At 37.1% G+C, this 16,184-nt stretch overlaps 1 protein-coding gene across 1 annotated transcript in view; it reads right to left on the bottom strand.

Annotated features, from left to right (window-relative positions):
- The window catches only part of ZRANB3 (zinc finger RANBP2-type containing 3), a 210,225-nt gene that overhangs the window by 76,350 nt on the left and 117,691 nt on the right, over positions 1 to 16,184 (bottom strand). Inside the window, exons 5-7 of the mRNA XM_043997541.1 lie at positions 10,826 to 10,911; positions 6,220 to 6,391; positions 4,421 to 4,555 (exon numbers count right to left, since the gene is read on the bottom strand). Of these exons, the coding sequence (XP_043853476.1) occupies positions 4,421 to 4,555; positions 6,220 to 6,391; positions 10,826 to 10,911 (393 nt within the window). The remainder of the gene's footprint in view (positions 1 to 4,420; positions 4,556 to 6,219; positions 6,392 to 10,825; positions 10,912 to 16,184) is intronic.

The raw sequence follows: 16,184 nt of genomic DNA, 5'->3' as shown, positions 1-16,184 counted from the left end.
TTGAAACAATGGCTACTTTATAAGATTTAGCTAATTATTATCTCAATTGTACTAGTTAATCAGAATGCCAGGTTGAAACTAGGTTAAAAAAAGGGAAGAAAAAAGACAAAAAATTAAAATGAGTATATACATAATTATATTATAGATGTTGCAATACTTTGAGCTCATTCATGTGAGTAGGGAGTCTAAAGGAACCTCTAAATTTTCCCAGTCAGCCAAAACTTGAACTCCTTGCTACAGAGAAAGGAAATGTAAACCAAGAGGCAACAGTGGTTTAGACTATTAACTTATGTCCAACATTTTACAATGGAAGATGATAAATAATTAAAAGGAATATTGCCTAATAAAATGGTGTAAAGGAACAGAATTGAAAATAAATCTTAAGAAAGACTGGTCTGTGAGCCAAATAAGCTATATCATCCTACAGTATTCCTAAAATTAACATGTATGAGGGAAACATATAGACATAAAACAGAATAATATAGCAATGTTACTATAAAAATGTATTTTCATCAACAGTGACAGAGGAGATCTGATACCTTAGTCACTAAAGTAATATGTTAAAAGTAGAAATGACATTTGGGAAGATAAAATTAGGAAGAAGGGCTAGACCAAGCTCAGTACAAACCAAGAAAAGCCATGCTGGTGGTAACACAACACAGACTGCACTGAAGAGTGTTTTTACAAGATCTCAGAAAACAGCAAGAGAATGGATGATGTAAATACTATCAAAAAGTCAAGAGAGAATATTAGTAATACAGAGTATACTTTCTCATCTTTATAAGAATGATTTATATTCATATTGAAAGTATCCTTGGTAAAAATACGAAAAAGGAATGGGAAGGCTTTCACAATTGTTAGAGCCACAGCTACTGAAGATACAGAAAAAAAAGTTCTTGCCACCGAGATTCTTGGCACTGTCAAATGATTAAAAATCAGAAATTGATAGGATTTTATCAGTGGAAATGACATTTTAAAAGATGTATTACCAACTTTTTTGTTGCTGTACCCTTTCTGTGGAACCTTTCCATTTGACTTGTAATTGTGTAAAGATTGGAATGATGCCACCTACTGGAGACTTACTATAGGAAAGCTCCACCATGAGGAAAATGCCTCAGAGGGCAAGGCCATGTAGCTTCTCCTTGGCGTTAGGAAGTAAAGTTTGCTCATGGGTGCTGTCTAGCAAGGCTACCAGCCAATCAACTTGAGGAGCCTCCTATTTTCTGGGAGGGGACAGGAAGGAGGAAAGAGAGCCTGCGCGGAGAGCTCGGTCTCTTTTGGGTTCCTGACTGGATGGTGGTGGTGGCGGCAGAGGACTTCACAGGAAATTTGAGGAAAGATAGGAATGCCAGGCTGTTGGAATTCTGTTCTCAATCTTTCTCTTTCTATTTTTCAATAAACCCTTAAAAACCTAAACTTGTTTTATCAGTGATTTTAGTCAGTTTCCCCCCAAACTGGGGGAACAGATTAGAATCCACATTTAGAATCTTAAATTACACAATTGAAACCTTCTATATCTATTGTTGCATTCACTGGAAAATGAGCATGGGACTTTTTTTGGCTTTCTATCTCCTAACGCTTAGCATAGTACTTTGCACCAAGTAAATAAACTCTTAATAACTGCTTTTTTTATTCATTATAATATCCATTTACTCATTTAAATGATTTTCTACAATACATTATATTCTTTACGTGTTCTTTCGTTGCAAATCTTGTATCACTGTGAGAAACTCAAAAACAATTTAAATTTAAATTGATGCAAAAGGCAAGGGAGAGACCCAGGTGAGCACAAGAAAGCTGCTGTATGTTGATGTCCTTCATTCAAATAAGTGGTTTAAGGGATACCACTGAGAAACTGTATGATGGGAAAAGAAAGTTGGCCAGGCATGCCATGTAAGCAAGAGACAATAGGTGGAGAAGTTAAGGGCCCTGCTAACTGGCACCTTTGAAATATAAAAGGACCTAGAGGATGGCTTTCCACATAATGGGTTGATCTCTGTGAAAAAACTATGGAAGAACATGGACAATAATCATCCAGAATGAGGAATGATAGATGGGTTAGAATCTGTACTGAGTACCTGCACAGATGAGATAGATCTACTTGCAAACCACTGTGCAAGGAGAAGAGATAAACAAGACTTAACCTTCTCACTAACAAAACACACAGTTTAACAAAGGTTTAAAATGTGCATAAATATGCAGTAATTATCCAATAATTATAATGGAAAATGGAGGAAATATAAAGAATGTATGGATCAGTACATACAAAATACTATTTGAGGTTCAAATAAAGAGAGATCATTTCTAATTAGATTGGAGAAATGGGGGCGAATCGAGATGAAGGAGACAGATAAAGCATTTATTAAGTGCTTCTGATGTACCAGGCACTAAGCTATGCCCTGGAAATACAAATACAAGAAACTGAGATAATCCCTACTCTCAAGGAGGTTACATTCTGATGGGGGAAGATAACACATAAAGGGGAAACTAAAAAAGGAGTTGGGTGAGGAAAATGAATGAGGATGGCTGGGGTCTTTCTTAAAATGATTAAGTTGTGGGGCAGCTAGATGGCGCAGTGGATAGAGCACCGGCCCTGGAGTCAGGAGTACCTGAGTTCAAATCTGACCTCAGACACTTAACACTTACTAGCTGTGTGACCCTAGGCAAGTCACTTAACCCCAATTGCCTCACTAAAAAAAAAAAAAATGATTAAGTTGTAGCTGATAAAGAAAAAGATTTAGGGATTTATCTGACTGTGACTTGAAAGCAAAAGTGGGTGGACAAAAGAGCTGGGGATCTGTGACTTTATTTGCATAGGGAAACCCTAGTGAGGAAACTCTTTTGACTAATGCAGATAAAAAACTGTTCTGCAACTTATAGTCTCTGAGAGTTTTCTGGTGTACTGAGAGGTGTCATACCCACAGGCTGTATCAGAGGCAGAATTAGAATCCAGGTTTTTCTCTCTCAGAGCTAGTATTTTAGGTGATCTTGGATTGAATTAAAAGAAGCATAGTGTTCAGAAAACTGTTATAATTCCACTGTAATCTGTAATAGTAAATGCACATACAAGATAGTGTATGGAGTTCTAAGCACTCCACCATAAGAGAGAGAGACTGAAGAGCTAGAGTTCATTCTGAAGGGGAGACCAATATGATACAAGGACTTGAAATCATAATTTGCATAAAGGATGATCAAAGATACCAGAACTTATTAGCTTGGAGAAGAGAAGATTTGTTGAGAGTGGATAAAGGCTGTTTTCAGCTACTTCCAAGATTGTCCCAGAGAAGAATTAGACTTATTCAACATAGTCAAGGCAGGAAAAAGTAGAATAAATGACTGTAAATTACAAGGGAGACAGATTTCACCTCAAAACCAAAGATACTGCTAACTAGAAAGCTAAAATTAAATGGGCTTACTTTATGAGGTAGTCATTACAAGTTAGACAATATCCTCCTTGTAACTTTTATGAAAGGAAATGATGCTTAGGTAAGGATTATACGAGCTAAGATGACTTCTTACACCTCTTCTATCACTGGATGTATGTGACATTCTGTGATTCATTTAGAATGATAAATTCCAGTATAATGGAGAAAAAAAACATCCCACTGTCCTAACGTAGAATCCGGCATGATGTAATGCCATGGACTATGAGTCAGAAGGCTTAGACTTAGTTCCCAGCTTGGCTACTGTTAATATTGCAGAAATCACTTCACATCTCTCAATCTTACTTTCCTCATTTGTGAAAGAAAAAGGGTGGATTAGAGCAGAGGTTGTCAAACTCGAGGCCTGCAAAACTACCAAATGTATCCCAAACTAGATTAAAATATAATTGAGAAATGTTTAACAAAATAAATAAAAATAAAATACAACACAGATACTATTCATTTGTAGTTTTCTATATCAATGTGCAGCCTGCAGGGATCTGTTTCTAGATGAGTTTGATACCATTGACCTAGCTGAACTCCAGGCTAAGTTGTCTCCAGGTCTATGACTCTATAATCACAACTTGCAGATTTAAATAAATTCATTTACAATAAAAAAGTAAGTAAAGTGAGGTGTGTGTGTGTATACATATGTGTATACATGTATATGTGTGTATCTATGTATACACATAATGTGGGTATATGTGTGTATGTATATAAACATATACCTATATATATTTAAAACTGAAGATAATGCCTACATTTAATTAAGACAATCTGGCATAAAGATAAAATAAAACCACCAGAACAGAAGATAGTAAGGTTTTTTTGTAAGGTTCAGCATGAGTGGAGGGAAAAGCATAATATAATAGGGGTGAAGTAGACCAGAAGGATGACAGGGGGCAGTCTTAAAAATAAGATATTAAATTAACTAAATTATTTAAAATAATCTTCATCAAGAATGAAATGGGATTTCACAGAAATTTCAATAACAATACCTTGGCAATAGCTGTTTGTTTAAACATGCGGGTCATCAACCCCATGACTTGGAAAAAGTGGCTCCCAGTATCAGTGGTGCCTGAATGTGGAGCCCTCATTAATTTCTCCCACTCTTCAAAGCTAGTATTCAATTCCTATGTGGGAGGAAAGAACAATGTTTAGAAATACGGTATAAAGGGCAGAACAATTAATGCAACTGTGAATCATGTCCTACTTTTTTCTGCTACAGAAAGGTAGGGAGAGAAGAGAAAATTCCCAAAGATACCAGCCTGCTCATACAAAAACGTCAATGCAGAGGTAGGTCAGTCACATGCTCCTACCAATTATAGAAACCAATGACAAGCTGTGGGTGAAAATAAAGCACTTTGCTAACATCATAAATCAAACACAAAGAGCTTTCTCTTAAGGAGAAACAATTTGCAAAGCAAGAAGAAAAAATCTAATTATATAAGAAAGGAGGGCATAGAAAAAATATATGGTAACGAGTTACTTTTACAGCAAGATATAGTTTTATTTAAACATGCATAAAGACTTGGGGAATGTTACTTAATTTTTAAAAAATGCAGTAGAATCAGATATTGACTTTCTTCAATTATATTTTCTTTTACAGTGTTGGAATAACTGAATATAAAGTCACTTTATTCTTATTTTAGAAAGAATGCTGGAAAAATGTTTGGCATCAATCTACTGAGATTGGAAGATGATGCAGTTTCTGTCAAAAAGCCTCTTATATAAGCCCAGATTTAAGCAGATTTAACAATATGAAAACTAAATTCTTCAGATGTAAGTGCATATGAGGTTTCAATGTAATTTATTTTTGGTTTTCTAGTGCGATGATTAGCACATTTCATAGGGAGGTAACAGAGCTGGAAGCAGATCTCTGAGGCAGGACTATACTCAAATTATACAAGTAGATAGTGTATTACCCTGCCTTCAAAAATCTCCAGAGAAGAAGACTCCACAACCACCATTAATAATTAATTTCAGTATTTCACAAATGGGGTGAGGAAATAAATCTTTCCTTAATGTTCAAGATAAATACTTCTTGCTGCAATATTATTCTGATTCTGTCATCAGAGGAAAAAGAGAAAGATTATTTATCACTATATACTGATTCTCTACATGCTTAAAAGCTGTAATTAAGGTTCTTTTCAGCCTTCTTGTACCAAAAGGACACAAAAAAATCAGTTCATTTTCTCTAATTTAGTATTCCCTAGACTCATCTGGCCCTGAAACACTTCTGGGCTTGACAACACTCATCAACACTGGTCCAGAGAGCACAGGATGCCACCAAGATAAAGGTTGGGGATGGAGATTTTAGAGTAAAGTAGTATAATTCAACCTAGTTTTATTTATGAAAAAATCCAGCATTCAATGTTTCTTTTTTTTTTGGGGGGGGGGTGAGGCAGTTGGGGTTAAGTGACTTGCCCAAGGTCACACAGCTAGTAAGTGTCAAGTGTCTGAGGCCAGGTTTTAACTCAGGTACTCCTGACTCCAGGGCCAGTGCTCTATCCACTGTGTCACCTAGCTGCCCCAACATCCAATGTTTTTAAGACGTAATTTTATGTTTAATAATTTGGTGTTTCAATGATAGTTCCATGATTGAAATTTCCTCATGGAGCACCTATTCACTTTGAACAGCTGGATTCTACTGTAACAATATAGTTTGGGAAATGATGCCTTAGTTAATTACAACTATTTCAGGTAAGCAGCTTTTTATTTCAGCAAATATTTTTTAAAATGCAGATTTTTAAAAATAACTTAGGAAATGATTTGCCAACAAGCAAAGGATCCTCACCTTAGCTGCTGCAGATGGAAGATCAAATGGGATACGTTGTCTAATTTTAGGAGGTATCTGAGTTAAAACTTCAGTCTTTAATCTTCTGATCATTATATTACTTAATAGCTGATGAAGTTCACCTAGATTTGATGCACCTCTGGAATCCCACTGAGCTCTTTTACCAAAATACCTGAAAAAAAAATTGAAGGAAAATTGCTCCAAAGAAGATTTAATGTGAAATCATTTTCACAATGAAGTGCTAAAAGTTCTTCACAGCTATCTCTCAATGCAATCTGGTTACAAGAATCTCATCCTTTTCAATGTCATATCAAATGTTAACTCTACTAGTTATACATAAGCAAGAATGATCAATTCTCCTTAATTAGCTCTCATGTCAGACCTCATCCTTCCGCTCACCACTGCCATAACCCATGGCTTGCAAACTCTGTTTTGATCCATTAAACACAAAAGTACTAGATTAATCTTATTAAGGCACAATTCTAATCATTCCACTCCACTGCTCAAAAACAGAAGAGTCTCTCCACAACCTACCGAATGAAATATAAATGTTTTTTTCTGCTAATCCAGCCCCTGTGTAACCTGGCCCTAACTGAGCTTTCCAGGTAAACCTCACATGCCTCCCTCTACCCCAGCTAAACTGGACTGTTCTCTACCTTGTGAAGAAGCAACACACTTTTTCACTTTGCTGCTTTTGCTTACACTGTTTCCTAGGCCTTAAATGTTCTCTTCCTTTCTACAGCCTTAAAGGCCCAGCTTAAATATTACTAACTTTTCCATGAAGACCTACATCATCCTTCCCTCCCCTATGCAGCTGATAGCTATCTAGTGATCTTTTCCTCCTCTGTATTTATAGCATAGGACCCTGACCCTCAGTTTAAGGAGAATGTTTTGTTTATTGCATGTGCAATTTTTTTTTTTAAAGAAAGGTTTGGTTTGTTTTACTTTTCATAAGCCCACATCTTTTTTTCAACAGCTTCCTCTGTGGATAGGAAGGACATGAATCATTATGTAGCTTATGAAAGCAAGTAGTCATTGCATGTGTGTTCAGTGGCTACTGGCCATAGGAAAAGTCAGTTTTTTTCAGCTCAAAGTGCAGTACACTAGGAGGATAGAACCAAGGAACAGAGGGTCAAAATTCATTTGTTCTTCATTTGTTACCTTTTATGAGGAGACCACTGTTCTAGACTAAGGGGGAAATAAAAAGTCTGGACGATTTAAGCAATAAACATTTATTAAGCATCTACTACATGCTAAGTCCTGTGCTTGGTACTGAACATACAAAGTAAAAAATGGAATAGGCTTTGCACTCAAGGGTCTGATATGCTATCAGAGAAACAATGCACAGATTCAAGTATCTCCAATTCAGGAAATCTGGCAGTTAATGATGTAAGACTATAGAGGGCAGGCAGAAAAGAAGCGAGGGTTATAGAGGATTACATTTGAGAATCATCTGCAAAGGGATAATAACTGAGCCCAGGGCACTGAAATGACTGAGTGAGATACTGTAGAGAAAGAAGAGAAAGCCCACAATTGTGGTAGTGGGCCTGACCTGGGAAAAGAGACCAAGAAAGAAGGAGGAACAAGAAGAGAGGCAGACCATATCATCAGCTATTGAGGAATATGATGACCAGGAGAAAAAAAAGTCACAAAATCTAAAAAGGGCATAAAGGAAAAGAGGACGGTCAACACTGATGAAGGCTGCAAGATAAGACAAGAACGATGAGAACTGAGAAAAGGCCATCAGATTTACCAGTTAAGAGATCATTGGTAACTTTGGAGAGAATAGTTTTAGTTCAGTGATGAGGCTGAGACATGAAAAACCAAGCTGTGTTGGACTAGAGCAAATTTGTGCCTTACCTTTTCAATTAAAAAAAAAAAAGACCAAAAAACCCAACCACACAGAATTGCTGCTCTCTCCCTGCCTTACTACATATATTATCATCGATTCCCTTTCCCCAACCCCCCAAGTAGAATACTCTCCAAAGTATAACCTCCTCAAAGGCAGGTCAGTGGAAGTTATTAACAAATGCTTGCTAAAGGAACAAGGTAGAATTTGCTTGGCTAACAATATAATTCTTTGAGCGGTAAATAAAGGAGAAAATTAGAGATTTACTTGACCTTTCTAAAACCTTTTTCACAAGGTTCCATACCAAAAATTAAAATAATGATTCAGTCACAATGAGACTGAGGAGGAGGCTTCCCTGTCATGGATATGGAACTGTGCTACAGACAGGAAACAAATGATAGGGATAAGTGATACTTCTGTGAAAGGAGAAATTTAAAGGGCTTGATTCCTCGGAAATCATTGGTAGGTTCAGTCTTATTTAACATTTTAATAAATGATCTGGAGGAGGGAATGTGCAAATTATCAGATGACATTAAATTCTCCCAAGTAGCAAAGAGCAAAGACAATGGAGAAAAATGATAGAAAAAAACTTATGAGTTTGTGAAAGTGAGAAGAAATGTGGCATATGAATTAAAATTTGAGAAAAAAATCATAATACTTTTAAAATGAAGGGCTCTGAACTATCAATTAGAAACTCAAAAATAAACTTGAGAGTCTTTGTAGACTAGCAATTCTTAAAGTGTGAACTGTGAACCCTTGGGGGTCTTAAGAGGTCAAAACTATTTTTATAATGAAACCAAGACATTATTTGCCTATTAAAATACTCTTTGTTTTTCCAACTATGCATATGTGAGGCAAGATTTTCTTCATATTCTTTAATCAAAGCAACATATCATAAAATGATTGAATGCAAAAGCAGATATGCAAATATAGCTGTCTTCTATTAAGCCAGACATTAAAGGAATTAGAAGAAAAAAAGTGAAGCAGTGACATTCTTCTCACTTAATTTTTTTTTCTGTTTGGGAAATTTAGTTATTTTCATTAAAATGTTATCATATGAAGGGTTTATTAATGTTAACTTTAAATAAATAAATGTTTTAATATTTCATCAGTTTAATTTCTTTCTTCTTTTTTTTTTTTTTTTTTGGTGAGGCAATTGGGGTTAAGTGACTTGCCCAGGGTCACATAGCTAGTAAGTATTAAGTGTCTGAGGCTGGATTTGAACTCAGGTAGTCCTGAATCCAGGGCTGGTGCTCTATCCACTACACCACCTAGCTGCCCCAGTTTAATTTCTAATATAGTAAATACTGTTACATTAAACCTATACAAACAAAAGATATTTGAGGTACCTCAATAATTTTAAAGAGCATAAATAGGTCTCGGGGCAGTTAGGTGGCGCAGTGGATAAAGCGTCGGCCCTGGATTCAGGAAGACCTGAGTTCAAATCTTGCCCCTCTGACACTTGACACATACTAGCTATGTGACCCTGGGCAAGTCACTTAACCCTCACTGCCCCACGCCAAAAAAAAAAAAAGTATAAGAGGTCTAAGAAAAAAAGTTTGAGAATTGCTGCTTTGAGGATATGTTTGCATTGAATTTTAGTGTCCAAGAAGGGCAAAACAATTGTGACCATCACCAAAATGGTATAAGAAAAACAGAAAACATCCTATTCATCAACATTTGACATATTATTTGTTATTATGGTCAGGCATTTATGGTCAATATAATAGTAACCTTGGGGCAGCTAGGTGGAGCAATGGATAGAGCACTGGTCCTAGATTCAGGAGGACCTGAGTTCAAATCCGGCCTCAGACACTTAATACTTACTAGCTGTGTGACCCTGGGCAAGTCACTTAACCCCAATTGCCTCACTCCCCCCCCCCCAATAGTAACCTTAACCTTCCTTACAGTGTCTAGAATGGTGCCAAATGATTATACAGTGGGAAATCAACTGATTTTAAGGGATGATTGCTGATTTTTGAACTTGAGAGGAAAGACAGTTTTCGAATTGTGTAGTTAAAAAAAACTACTGTTATTTAGCACTGGCCCTGGATTCAGGAGTACCTGAGTTCAAATCCAGCCTCAGACACTTGACACTTAACTAGCTGGGTGACCCTGGGCAAGTCACTTAATCCTCATTGCCCTGCCCCCAAAAAACCCCAAAACCTAGAGAAGGAATTAATTATTATAGTGGCCAAGTCAGTACTCATTTGAATTTATCACCACAAACTTATTTCATTAAATAAAGTCATTCAGCATCTAGAGAAACTAATTAAAAACTTTGAGTCAACCCATAACCACCTGAACTGGAATTATGGAATTACAATCTCCTGATACACTCAGCAATAGACCAAGAAACTCTACAATTTTTTTTTTGATTAATTTTATTTTACTTAAAAGGGCAAAGCTGGAATACAGGAATACAATGAATATTACCACTTTTATTTGTAACTTACTGCATTATTCAACAACTCACACCAATGTGAAAGCCACTAATAAATGTGCTCTATCCTAGAAGCAACTGTATAACTCGGTCTATAGTTGAATGCTCTGGAGTATAACAGTACAAAAACCCAATGCCCACAGCATGTGTATCTATAAGAGTGTGTGTATTTTATACACACACACATGCATAGACATACAATGTAAAACATACATTTATAAGAAAGAGAGGGAAAAGAGAGACAAAAAGGGAGTAAGAGGGTGGGGGGAGAGGGGGAGGGGGAGAGAGAGAGAGAGAGATTTAAGAGTAGGTACCTGATATGAGCATTACAGTATCTTTTTGCATATTCAGTCCATGTTCCAAACTGTTTTGGGAAAAGAGCATCAATCTGCATAAAAAGCTAAAAACAACAACAAAAATACTTTAATATATGCATACATATTTAATGTAACATAAATTATTTTAAGCATATTACATTAATAGGATTTTAAAATCTCTTCAAACAATAACTTAAACATTTTTCTTCATCAACTGAAAATAAATGGCATTCTAGCAGCAGTCTATTAGCAACCATCTACTATGTGATACTACTTTATGTCCCAGGCACTAGAGATACAAAGACAAAATAAAACCATTCCTGCCCTCAAGGAACTTACATTCTATTGGATGGGTTGGTGGGGCATGTACACATATGTAGGATATACACAAAACAAATACAGATCAATTTCAGGGAAATGCATTAAGAGCTGAGGAATATCAAGAAAGGCTTCTTGTAGGAAGGAGTTAGCATGTGAGCTGAGCTTGGAAGGAAGTTGGGCAGGAATACTAAGAATCAGAGGTGAGAATCGAGTATATCTTGGGCAACCTATGTAAACATATGGACACTAGAGATGGAATGTTGCATGGGAAAAATATCAAGAAAGCTAGTTTGACTGGACCATAGAGTACATGAAGGAGAGAAATATGTAAAGTCTGGAAAGGTATCCTGGAGACAAAATATAAAACGTTTTAAATGTCAAACAAAGGAATTTGTATTTGATCTTAGAAATAATGGGGGGGGTGGCTAGGTGGCGCAGGATTGGCTTGGATTCAGGAGTACCTGAGTTCAAATCCGGCCTCAGACACTTGACACTTACTAGCTGTGTGACCCTGGGCAAGTCACTTAACCCCCATTGCCCCGCCAAAAAAAAAAAAAAAAGAAATAATAGGGAGCCAGTGGAGTTTATTGAGGAGGGGAGTAACATGGTAAAAACTTAACTGTAGGAAAATCACTTTGGTAGCTGTGTGGAAGATGGTCTCCCAACTTGAGATAGGCTATTGCAATAACCCAGGTAAGAGGTGATGAGACCCAGATCTAGGGTAGGAGCCCCATGTGGGTAGAAAGGAGGAGACAAACACAAGAAATGTGAAAGTCAAAACTTGGCAATTTATTGGATATGTAAAACTAGTTAGGGATGGGGGTTGCTGATAGGTGGCTAACCTGGGCAGCTGTTAAGCACAATAGTTCCCCGACAGAAATAGAGATGTTAGAAAAGAGGTATATGTTTAAGGAGAAAAAGAATGAGTTTGGTTTTAGACATGTTGAGTTTGAAATGACTATGGGACAAGAGTTTGAAATGTCCAATAGGCATCTGGTGATATGGCACTGGGGCACAAGTGAGAGACTAGGGCTATATAGACTACAGGATATACAGATCTGGGGGCCCTATACATTTGTGATGAGATGATAATTAAGTCTATGAGAGCTGATGATCTTACAAGGACAGAAAGCAAAGGTAAAGAATAGGGTAGAGCACAGAGCCTTTGGATATACCTACAGTAAGAGGCCAAGATATGGATGGTATGATACCAGAGAAGACTGAGGAGAAGAACCAGGAGAGAGTGTATCATTATGAAAACATAGGGAATAGGAGACCACTCTCCTACACAGAAGAAGGTGGTCAATAGTGGTAAATGCTGCATTGAACAAGGATTAGGATTATCAAAAGGCTAACTTTGGAAAAGGTAGATTCATTTGAGTGATGGGGTTGGAAGCCAGAATGCAAATGGCTGAGAAGTGAATGAGAGGAGGCAATGAGAGTACAGGCTTTTTCCAGAAATCTGGTTGTGAAATGGAAGATAGCTTAGAAGCACAGTAGGATCAAGTGAAGGTTTTCTAATGACAAGAAGACCCAGGGATTTTTAAAAGCAGCCAGGAAGGAGCCAATAAATAATGAGAAATTAAAAATGTGTCTTGGGATAATGATTATGGGGAAAATCTACAGTAGGAGATAGGAAAGTGTAGAATCAAGAACACACGTAGTGGGACTGACCTTAGCAAGAAGAAAAGGGAAAAAAGGACTAACATTTTTTTTTGGGGGGGGTGAGGCAATTGGGGTTAAGTGACTTGTCCAGGGTCACACAGCTAATAAGCATCAAGTGTCTGAGGCTGGATTTGAACTCAGGTCCTCCTGACTCCAGGGCTAGTATTCTATCCACTGTGCCACCTAGCTGCCCCTAAGGACTAACATCTTCATCAGAGAGTAAAGGAAGAGAGAAAAGGCAAAGATGTCAAGGAATCATGAGATATAGATTAGGGAGAAGAGGAAGGTCAAGATTAATGGTCTCTATTTTCTCAGTACAGTATCAGGCAAAGTATTCTACTGTGATGATGACACAGAGGGCTGGGAGAGTGGTAAGGGATGCATAAGGGGAAAAGAGAGGTTTAGAATAGGGGGTAGTGATACAGAAAATTAATTAGGGAATAGTAAAAGAATTACATTGCTGCCAGAAAGGCCCAGTTGACATCAGATCACATAAATCTGTAGTAGATCTCGTCAACATGGTTCTATGACTCCCCGCTTCACCATTCAGTAATTTCAGGAGAAGAGAATCCTGAGAGATTGAGGGACTGGAGGTCACGGTGAGGATGAAAAGATTTAGGCAGAATGAGGCAAAGAGAAGATGCTAATGAAATTATGTCAGACAGAAGAATTTCAGTATTCTTGCTCCTGGAAGTGGAACAACTGCAGGTGACGGATGATGAAATCAAGGGTGTGATATTCCCTTTGTGTATGGCGAATGTACAGTGAAGAAATAGGTCACAGATGTTGAGGACCTGAAAAGCCAAGGTATATGAGGGAGCACTGATGTTGATACTGAAGTCCCCTAGCTAGGGGCAAGGGTTTACAGAGTCTTGAAAATAGAGGGAAAATTACAAGGGAGCCGGTACCTAACTGCCATCAAAACCTAGAGAGAAAGATCTTGGCAAAGAGAATGTCAAAGAAAAGGTGTGGTCACAAGAGGTCTGGAATTTCTAATCCTATGATGGTTCCTTAAAGGTGATGGGCCTGTTGCTAAATGCTCTGGTCCCAGAGGTGAGGGATCTGGGGCACTGATCCTAGAGTTTAAAAAGCTAGTAAGACACAGGTGCTACTTTGGGTTCTGATATATAGGTATTTAGGTCTAAGGCTCAAGCCCTGAGTTGAGTCCTTGAAGTAAAAGGTAGGATATATGAGACTGGTTTTATGTCAAGTCCAGAAATAAGGCCTTTTCCTGATCACAGGATGTTTGTAATAGAGCCAATTTTTAGTTTTGAAAGAGTTGTAGTAGATCCTAGGATGGAAAATTGTTTGGGAAAAGTTAGGGAAAAAGTAAAGGAATATATTATCCCCAACTCTACCAATGATAACTAACAAGTCAGAGGCTCATTTATGCCTGAAAGACACTTTTGAGACATCTGTGGGAGGAGGGGAAGGTGCCCAGGGGTCTCTGCCAATGACCTTCCAGGGGGCTCATAGCCATAGAAGTTTCAACAATAAATAGCCTGAAGAAAAGATCGTATTCCCCACAGCATCTCTCTTTTATTTTTATTTTTTGTATTTTATTATTTTTATTTTCTAGTTACATGAAGAAATAGTTTTCAACATTTTTTAAACAAGATTTCTAGTTCCAAATTTTTCTCCCCTCCACTCTCCCCAAGACAGCAAGCAATCTGATATGGGTTATATATGTACAATCACATTGTAATGAAATAATGGGATTTAGCAGATAGCAGATTAATCTAGACTGATTGATTGACTGCTGATTAGCCTACTTCAAGTTAACTGGATTGTAATCACACCTGGCTAACCCATATGAAGGTATTGTTCTCAGAAGCTAGACTGAACTCCACTTGAGAACACCTTCAGAACCAATGGATTTGGATGATGCCAACCAATCAGCTTGAAGCAGTGTGTAACGACCCCCTCTGTTCCAGACCTATAAAAAGCTTCCACAATCAGCTTGCTGGGGAGTTTCTGATTAAAGCAGGCTGGTGGAGGAGGACTTGAGGAAGAACCCAACCAGGCTGGAACTCTAGGCTAGATAGACCTTTTCTTAACTTTCTGAACTCCATGTTAATACCTGTATGCTTTAATAAATGTTTAATGCCCAAAGACTGGTGCTGAAGCTTCTAATTTAAGGCGACCACAATTTAGATTTTAAACATCACAACATTAAAAATATTTCTGCATTAGTCATGCTGTGAAAGAAGAATCAGAACAAAAGGGAAAAACCTCAAAAAAGAAAAACAAAAAAGAGAGAAATACTATGGTTCAATCTGCATCTAAATTTCACAGTTCTCTTTTCTGGATTTGGAGAGCATTTTCCATCATGAGTCCTTTGGAACTATCTTAGACTATCATATTGCTGAGAAGAGTCAAGTCTATCACAGTTGATCAACACACTATGTTGTTGATGCTGTATACAATGTTCTCCTGGTTCTGCTCATCTCACTCAGCATCAGTTCATGTAAGTCCTTCCAGATTTCTCTGAAATCCTCCTGCTCATCATTTCTTACTCCACAGAATCTCTTTAGTAAGAGATCATAGGAGCCTGAACACTTGCAGTCCTGCCCCTTACCTTCTCATCCACTATCATCCCAAACTCAGTTATGTTCCAAAGTTATTATCCTTCACTCATTACCCTTCCTTTGAGCCCCACCCCCTTTTAACATATACATTAGCTTCTGTTTCCAGGCACCCTGTATAGCAATAACAGTATTGTTCTCCAAGACACTGATGTCTGAAAAAATCTTTGATCCATGTAATCTTGATGTGTAACTCATACTTACAGGCTATGACACTGCTATCTCACCTCAGTTAGGATCAAACAACATTTTTTCAATCACTAAACAAATTCACTTTCTCTTACAGATTAATTTATCCTAATATATCAAAAGTGGAAACTAAAATGACTTTTAGCTTCATGCTTTTAAATGCTTCATGAAGTGTGAATACTTCACTAAAAATTGAGAGAAAAATATTTCTATCACTTAAAGTCTTTTTGACCAAAACCCCCAAAAGTTTTAATCCTACAATTAGTACAAACTATAGACTGTTTTTCAATTATAATGAATACTCATAGATACCCTGAGATATTCCAAACACATATATAGTGCTTCATATTCTTGGTTTATATTTATTCTTTGGCTGATCTAGATAGAAAAAAAAAAGCTTTTGGCAAAATGGAATACTACTACAAAGAAATCTCTAAGTATTTACAGGATGAGCAATAACTGCAATACTTGCCTTTTTAAAAGTTTGGTTTTATTATACAGTACATAATATTTTTATATCCAATTTTTTTGTATGTTATCTCCATTAGAATGGAACTTTGCAATATACCTGGTATATAATATGCCCTTAATACATG

Source organism: Dromiciops gliroides, chromosome 3, assembly GCF_019393635.1.
Source record: "Dromiciops gliroides isolate mDroGli1 chromosome 3, mDroGli1.pri, whole genome shotgun sequence".
NCBI lineage: Eukaryota > Metazoa > Chordata > Mammalia > Microbiotheria > Microbiotheriidae > Dromiciops > Dromiciops gliroides.
The sequence above is the reverse complement of the archived record's forward strand: the minus strand, read 5'-3'. Positions and strand labels throughout refer to the sequence as shown.